General features: G+C 42.7%; 2 protein-coding genes across 2 annotated transcripts in view; one reads left to right on the forward strand and one right to left on the reverse strand.

Moving 5' to 3' along the window:
• LOC131284897 (dedicator of cytokinesis protein 2) overlaps nucleotides 1-2,944 on the reverse strand; it is a 38,013-nt gene extending 35,069 nt beyond the window's left edge. The window contains exon 1 of the mRNA XM_058313755.1: nucleotides 2,902-2,944. Within this exon, the coding sequence (XP_058169738.1) occupies nucleotides 2,902-2,944 (43 nt within the window). The remainder of the gene's footprint in view (nucleotides 1-2,901) is intronic.
• Nucleotides 2,945-5,132: 2,188 nt separating this feature from the next.
• Nucleotides 5,133-8,080, forward strand: LOC131284898 (cellular tumor antigen p53). Its single transcript, XM_058313756.1, has 5 exons — nucleotides 5,133-5,146; nucleotides 5,235-5,265; nucleotides 6,151-6,583; nucleotides 6,755-7,096; nucleotides 7,205-8,080. The coding sequence occupies exons 1-5, from the start codon at nucleotides 5,133-5,135 to the stop codon at nucleotides 7,618-7,620; spliced, it is 1,236 nt and encodes a 411-aa protein (XP_058169739.1). The 3' UTR covers nucleotides 7,621-8,080.
• The last annotated feature ends 386 nt before the right edge of the window (nucleotides 8,081-8,466 follow it).

Genomic DNA, 8,466 nt, shown 5'->3' on the forward strand with positions numbered 1-8,466 from the left:
GACAAGCACCGCGACAACACTGAGCCCTATGTGGGAGAGATGCCCAGGCTGTGGAATGTTTTAATAATTCAATTAAACTTGACATTTCAATGGGCTGAAAATGTGTGCTTCTTGAGCAGTACATCAAAAAGAACTTAACCAAAAGCTCTTGGGCTGACTAGTGGATAGAAAAAAAACTGTTATCAAACAGTGATTTATTACTTGGTTCCAAATTTCAACAATGTTTTGAAAAGTGTGCAAATATTTCTTGAGCGTTGCCATGCGCCATTACGAGAAATAGTCCACATGAGGGCTACGCACGAAAAACATCTACCATACGAATTTTGATTATCAAAATACCATATTAAATTAGCCAAATTATCAGGCACACGAGCAATTACGATGTGGGTGGTCAACGAGTCAGAACAACGTTAATAGACCAGAAACACATTTATTTATTGCATCTTATACACATTATTTTTTCGCTCAAATTTATCACTTTTTTCTGCTGACGTTGAAATTCACTTTTTACTCAAATAACGTGGCAAGTTCGGAATTCCTATGAAAAAGGATATTTTATTACAATTTAAGCGTTTGATGCTGATCTTTGATTGTTCGTTAACAGTGCACCAGAAAGCTTATAGCCAGGAAAACGAGAAACATTAAAACATGTTTAACGTTCCGAGCACAAATCAGTTTATGTAAAAGTACTGAAAAGTTTTACGAGAAGAAGAACAGAAATGCGATTGTTTATTGGTATCATTGCAATTTAAATTGCTTGGTTTTGAGATTCATTATTCATTCCCGTTGAATAAAAAAAACATTCCAAATCCTACATAAACACAAGAAACTAAGCAATAAGGAGAATGCCGAAAGGGTCGACTCTTTAAATGCCAATGCTCTGAAATACCTCCAGCGTCGACAAATGGTTTACCTTAAAAAAATTTGCTTGATTTAGGCCTGACCTTGCCGGCGAAAGAACCGAAATCAACCTTACCACCAGACAAACGACATGACTTTCGCTTCCTCTGCCAAACTGAAGGCACCGCCACACAACCCAACGGGCGTTCCTTCCAGCGGATTTCCACGAAAATCCTTGAACAACCAGCGGGACCGCTTGCATCCAGCTGTTTAGCCGATATATTCCCAGCCATAGAGGGTGGTAGACTTTCGGGAAGAAGGCGACGAAAAGCGAAGGGCGAGAGGTGGGAAAAAGGATCTCTGTTCAATTATCGACGCTTCTGCTTTGTCGTCGTCCTTTGGGACACTCCAATATACGAAATCTACGAAAAACTCAAGCCGAATCCGTTGGAGGGGAGTGAGATTAGATGTCGTTCGAAGTTCCCACGGAAGTATTTACGCCAGTTGAATATATAAACCACTAATTCCAGCCCGATGCCACCGATGTACAAAATAGTTACGAAAAATCAAAGTACGAACAAGTTAAGCCGTTTATCGAGAGGCCCTGGGATGGACTGGGTTGGGCTTTGTTTACAAACAAAAGAAGATGATCTCAGTAGGCGAAAGGAATGTATCTTCCCTCGATGGTGCAGCAACAACGTCATGTAAACCTGTTCTAGGCGATCGGGCTCCGGGGGAATGTTTCCCGTCGTTGCGGGGTGGCTCCAAACGATGGCTATTTGTATGTGCTTCCCGTAGGCCTTCGCGGATGCTCGCGTCGCGTCGCGTGTGCGTCCCCGTGGCTTGGTCGTCGATATAGTCGCGCAAAGAGACAAACACATCCGCGCATAACCGTGCGCGAGCACACACGCACATCGTAGCAGGCGTGGTGTGTATCCGCGGGGTTTGTGATTGCGCTGCATGTTTCGATACCCACAATCCACCGTTTTAGTAGGCGCTTGTGTGGATCGTAAAAACGAACAGAAACCCAACGCATCCGCGAGCTGTTGTACACACCCAGTTATTCAGGTGACATCTCGCGCCGGGACGCATACTGAGAGGTGTCGGCGTACCTTTGATGGTAGTAGGCGCGTAATAAAAGGTTGTACTAGCAGCATGTGTGCCACCGGAAAACCCGGTCATCGCAGTTGGCTCAGCTAGTAAGTGCAAATTGCGCGTATCGCGGATGGCTGTGGAAGAAACGCAAGATACTGGCGAAATAAATAAACTTGCATCTCCCAACCCAGCAGACCCCCTTCCACACCACAGCACCGGCGATAATTAGCGGAATGGCTTCAAGGAATACTTGTTTGGTTCGCAGTAATATATTAGCGTGGAGTGATTTCATCGATGTAGTCGACGTCAAAGGTTGGTCCATTGCGATCGCATGGCGCCCAGAATGTTCCGCGAGCGAACACCAGAGATCGACGATCGCTCAATCAATCGATCGCGTTTGAAAACTTGAAATTCACGAAAAAAAAACATGCCTACGCCAGCATAGGTGTGCGTCATGACGAAGGGTGTATGGTGTAGTTTTATAGCATATCGTACCGAGCGCGATCATCACCCATTATTACCACGCCTTATTATATTCTTCTCCGCGTATGCTTCTCTCGACAAGATCCCCTGCCTAGCGTTGGTAGAATTGGCACAATGTTTGTGCGAGATTTGTTGCGTATATTTTTACCAAGCCCTGCGTCCGTTTCCACCCCACGTTTCACGCACAGAAATGGTAACCAAAATTTGATCCCTGGTTTGACGGAACGAGATTTCCTATCGGTGCCCTCACGCCCTCCATGGCTTGGGGTAAGCCAATTTGCTTTCACCGATGGGTTCGATTTTTAAATCCGCAGGCTCTTTCCGGTGTTGTTACGCTTGTTTACCGACACACGAGTGGCACTGCTTCCCTTCTGACTACCACCCTTCGAGGATGTAGGTACCGTGTAACAACCACCACACTTCGTCCCGCTGAAAGCATCGCGGAAAAAAAAGATTGATGTAAATAAATAATCATCCACCTACCGATAGCGAGCAAGTTGGAAGGTAATCGGCTCCAGACCGTCATTTTGCTGAAGGATACTTTGTCGTTTCGTTGATTTTACGCGCTGTAAGCTACAATTTTGTTGTACTTCTCGTCACTTTGTCACTGCACGGGCGCGGGAACGACGAACATCCCACTTGTTTGTGGGACTTTTGTTATTGCTTTTGCTTTGCTATTGCTTCTTTCTTTTCCTTTTCGTCACTCCTACTCCGACACCATCATGAGCTCACATTCGCACATCGATGCTCTTCGATGCACGGTTGCATTGCGTCGTCGTTGCACCATTCTTTAAAACACTTCACCTCTGCCCCATCGCCGTGAGCCTTGCAAACACAACATAGAAAAATCACTGATGCACATAAATACACAAACACACACAGTCAGCAGTGAAAACGAACGCGGCGATCCTCTCCTAACCGCTGTCGAATGCGAACTGACAAGCGGTTCACAACTTTGTGGAAAGTAAAACCATGCGTGAGAAAGAGATAGCACTTTACGGTAAAAAGATAAAGGTAGCTTGATTTGCAATTTAGGCTTAAAATGCCAATTTGCCAACAACTTGTTAGTTCCTGAATCGATTTTGACAAATGACCCCTTAAATGAATGGTCTACTCAAGACTCATGAATGTTTCTATAGTTTGATACTACATTTTGACCATCTTTACTAGTTTTTCTAGTAGTTTTCACAGATAACCAACCGGGTCACGATTTGCATAGGGTGCACCAAACATCCAATCCGTGTAGAGACCGGGAAAAATTGGCTTACCGTTTCAATGACCTCTACTCCAAAAAGATCCCGGTTGTATTATCAACTCCGTAAAGTTTCAATACTTTACCTAAAATTTAAAAAGATGAGTGATAGTTAAAGTGGAAAATTGGAGGGAATTTTCATTTAAAAAAATTTTCAAAATTGAGGTTTTGTAAAATATCCTTTTTACCGGTATTCTCAAACCGGTAACTTATAGAACTGCTGGATTTTTTGTTTCGCACGATGGCAACACTGTAAAGGTAGGCGCTCCGGAGCGCATCAATGACTCCGCCACATGATCGGAGCTAATGCCTCCAAACTATATTTTGGTAATATAAAGTAACCATAACAATTTCAGCATTATATTTACAGAGAAAAAGTGGTAAAAATCTAAGTTATGATTTACCACAAGTGTATTATCTTCTATTGCATGGGCGAACCTACTTCGGAACTGTCAGTTTTGAGAAGCCTACAGTTCCAGAGCCTTTCCCCCCCATCACTACAACACAGCAGAAACGATTTGCGCTTGCAAGCCTCTTCTCGTTTGCCGGTCTATTCATTCTGCGTTTTGTGTTTCAAGTGATCAGTCGCAATTCCATGTGCTTCCGTGTCAAGTGAAAAAAGAAAAGATTTAACTTCCAGAATTTGATAAAAAAGTTTCACGCCGATCAAAAGTGTGGGGTGTTATACTGTGCCAGCGCTACGTGTAATGTTTTGTGCTGATAAATCATCATCTACCAAGTAAGTTGGAAACCTAACCTCATCAACCTGTTGATCCTCTTTTTTCGTCGGCTAATTTTTCTCAAGTGAAGTTCAAGGTGCTGAAAAAGCCGCTCCATTCTTGCCATTTTCAATTCATATGCGAAGTTGGCACTCTGAATCAAGATGGCATAATGGTTTTTTTTTCTTCCTACAATGCATGAGTCATGTTTTTTCTAACCTCTCTTTGGTAAGGAAGGGCACGGCAATTTGAGGAGGCTCGTTCGATGTGTCCCTTTTCATTGTGTATGACGAAATCTGGAGGATGGTTTCGTTCTTCCAAAGGGGTCATCATTTTCTTCAGCTAAATTCCGAGTAATGAAAGACAAGCCCTCTATCCTCCGCGGACTCTTTACGGTGATCTTCTTCCTACGCATCGTCGTGCTGATGCGATCTTTCCTTTCCCTGCGAGACTAACACAAGCGCGTATGAATTCTTTGTGCGCTTTCTTATGATTCTTCCGGTAGTTTTCTAAGATGCTCGTCTTTACGAACTGGTTTTTATCCTTCTTGCATGTGGGAAAATAATTTTTCTACCTGCTGTCGGGATTTAAAAAGGGATTTCAAAATGGTGCCCGAACGAATGAAATTGTTTCTTATTTTGTGTTTGTTTATCTGCTTCTCGCAACAGGTAGTCAAACGTTTAGCAACGATGAATATGAATATGTCGCTTTCTGCTGAAACCTTTGGAGAAATTCCAAATACGATGCCTTCGCAATGGTAAGTTTTGTGTAATATACATATAGATGGATTTGTGCAAATGATGTGTGTTCTTAAATACGTTTTTCTTCAATTTTCTTCGGTATAGCGATGACTACGGTTCCTTAAGTCGATTGGATGTAAGTATTTTTCTCTCAGTAATACTATTTTTTAAGTAATCTATAAGAAGAAAGCGTAGAAACCACTTGAGAACCTTGAAATATTATAAATCAGCGTGCATTCGTCTAGCAAGTTAAAATGCACCTAGCACACAGCTTCTTAGAAAAAAGGTGTGGCGCATTTAAAGCCTTTTCTTATGCTGCCTCTTTCCTGCGCATGTAATCCGAGACCGGATGTTGACCGCGAGCCTCAAAATGGCGATAATGTATGGGTGGAGAAGGCGTGTTGCACAAACACCATAGCACCGTGTGTGTAGATCGCGAGCATAGATCGCGAACATGTTTGATCATGTTCAAAATTTTAAACGCGAAGCATAATCAAGCAGAATTGTTGGCGAACGGAATAAAATGGTGTCAAGTGATGAAGATTAACACGTAGAGCGATATGCGCAAATTGCACTGCTTTCCGTTCTGCCAGCAATTCGTAGAAACGCCGGCCTACCTAACGGGCTCTGTTGGTCCGAGCAGACCGACGTCGGCTTACGAGAAAGAACATTGTCGGCCCCACGGGCCCGACGTAGCGCTTAACGTGTTAAGGGATTATTATTTTTTTAGAAATGATAAGATGTGTTCAAATCAGAGTTACTCGACCAAAACAAAGGGTTTCTCGACAAATCCAAATACAGATAGGACATTTTGTGAATCCAAAATATTCGGCACAGCAAAAGTGCGGAATAATTAAGTAAAATAATAGATTTCCTAGGCAATGTCTAGCCTAATTAAATTTATTTCAATAGCCCTTGAGCATAGAAAGTACTTACTATCCCCACAGTACTACTGTGGATGTGGGGGAAGCTGTAACAAATAATGCACTAATTTTTATTTCTTTGAATTGCTAAATTTCAGACCAAGGAACTGCTTCCATCAATGTCGTTAATAGGGACTGAGGTCGATAACCTATATATCGATGGTAACCTTGATGTTCAGGAACTATATAAATATGGAAATGAACAATATCCCGTCAAAACCGAAATGACACCGTTGGCATATAAGACTTTTGTGGATCATGCGTTGAAAATGCCGGAATTGGAGGATCTCCAGAATCAGATCTACAATTTCAATGTCGAATTGAAGGGTGAAGGATCCAAAGCTTGGGCCTTCTCTAACAAGCTGAAAAAGTTGTACGTGAAGAAGAAGCAGGCGTTGACGGTTTCGGTTTCGTACCGTAACACCCTGCCGGACACGTGTCTCAATCTACGTGTTATGTTGGTCTGTTCATCACCTCAGGATATTCACAGACCCGTCTGCAGATGCCAGCACGATATATCGAAAGATACCGGTAAGTTCCCTTTCTTCTGTTTATTTGCGTTTTTTATTGTACCACATTTTACTTGCAATATTCAGCAATGTATTGCAAATGTTGTTCTCAAGTATATTTACTATTTAACTATATTTGCTCGTGAATTTCGTCTTGGAAATCAATTGGAATCACCGTGTTTATTATCTGCAGTTCAACTGGAGTATTTGAAGGACCATGTTGTGCGGTGTTTGAATCCAGAAGCGACTTATATCGGCCAAACTGGGGGTGTGGCATTCAAAGATCGCTTGGCCATGATGATTCAACTCCAGGGTGTCGGCGATCAGGTCACGCCAGTGTCACTCGAGTTTTGGTGCCAAAACTCCTGCCCGACCATTGAGCGTCGGGCCACATCACTAGTGTTCACGCTAGAGAATGAACACGGCGCCATTCTGGGACGAAATTCCATCAATGTGAAGATCTGCAGTTGCCCCAAGCGCGACATGGATAAGGAAGAGGGCAAAGGCGTGGTTGGTGGCAAGAGAAAGCATGATGGTAAGTGTTTCGTTTTTATTGTCACAACTTCTTGAAGGAGCTGACCTGGACGATTAACTTTATGGTGGATCTAATGTGTTTCATTTTATGTGCGTGTATGTGTTGCAGCTCACAATAATTCCATCACTACGGATGATCAACCTCCAAGGAAGTTGACGCGCCAATCGAGTCAGTCCTGCATTCGACCGGCTCGTAGCGTGGCCACCACCAACCAACATGATATTCCAGTGCCATCTACATCAGCAATAACACCATTCGATTGCGTCAAGAAGGAAACACCGTACGTGCCAATATCGCGCTCTAGTAGCACGATCTCCAACACCGCCGTCGAGAATGATAATACGGCAATCCCCGTAAACCTTCGGTTGCCCGACATCGCTACCGCCGTGGAGGTGGTAGAATATGCCTTCAAGCATATTTCCGCCGACATGGTGCGCTGTGCCAACGAGGAGAAGCGTAATCGTCTCGCCACATTCCTCGCTCACTGCCGTCGCATGAAGAGTAAGTACTCCCAGTTTCTGTAGGTACTTATGATCCATTTTTCGTTCATACCTTCCGATCGTCGTTCGCTGACGATCGAATCTTACTTTTTAACCTTGACATACAAACGAATCCTGTTTTATTATCATTTACTTCCTACTTTTGTCGTACCTTACCTTACCTCCTATATCTGACTCTGTCGAGAATTTTACTAATTGGTTCCCATACCTATGATATATGGGAGTTTCATGTCCCGTAGCAATAGTAGGAGAAGGTTGCCTTTGGAGAAGAAGGCCGCACTCGCACAAACATGCCATTCGAGACTGGGGGTTGGACTAGTCTTGGTAGAGACTATACCGCTTAATAGAAGTACAAAATAATTGAAAGATTTAAAAAAAACATGAAAAAAATCTATACAAAAAAATACAATGTAACGATGCAAAGGTTTCTCTAAATGCAAGTCGAAAAAAGGCAAGAGCCATGGAAAAAAGACTGAAAAGAGCATGAGAAAAAAAAACACTGCCAAAAAATTATGGGCACTTAAAAGAGCCAAAGGGGCCAAACAAGCCAAAAAAATATGTGGCAACGAAAAAAAAAAGAAAAACGGCAAAAAATTATAGCCAAAAAACAAATAGCAAAAAATTCTAGCTATCAAAAAAAAAAAAAAGAAAAAAAGAAGCATCGGAGAAACCTACAAAGATATATAAAGCAATGATTGCGCAATGAAAAAAAAGATGAAAGATATGAAATAAAGCGCCGGTACCGATAACGGCTGAAGAAGTCGGTACCACCGGAAATAAACTGTCCAAATGACTATGGGTTATGTGTTCGTCACTTCAGACTCCGACTCTCAAGGAGCCCGATCGAAATACAACTGTCCTGTTGGAAGC

The sequence above is a fragment of the Anopheles ziemanni genome, chromosome 3 (genome assembly GCF_943734765.1).
Source record: "Anopheles ziemanni chromosome 3, idAnoZiCoDA_A2_x.2, whole genome shotgun sequence".
Taxonomy (NCBI): domain Eukaryota; kingdom Metazoa; phylum Arthropoda; class Insecta; order Diptera; family Culicidae; genus Anopheles; species Anopheles ziemanni.

Coding starts and splice junctions, on each gene's coding strand:
- LOC131284898 (XM_058313756.1), top strand. Junction 5,266..6,150: donor GTTCCTTAAGTCGATTGGAT/GTAAGTATTTTT, acceptor GCTAAATTTCAG/ACCAAGGAACTGCTTCCATC. Junction 6,584..6,754: donor CGATATATCGAAAGATACCG/GTAAGTTCCCTT, acceptor TATTATCTGCAG/TTCAACTGGAGTATTTGAAG.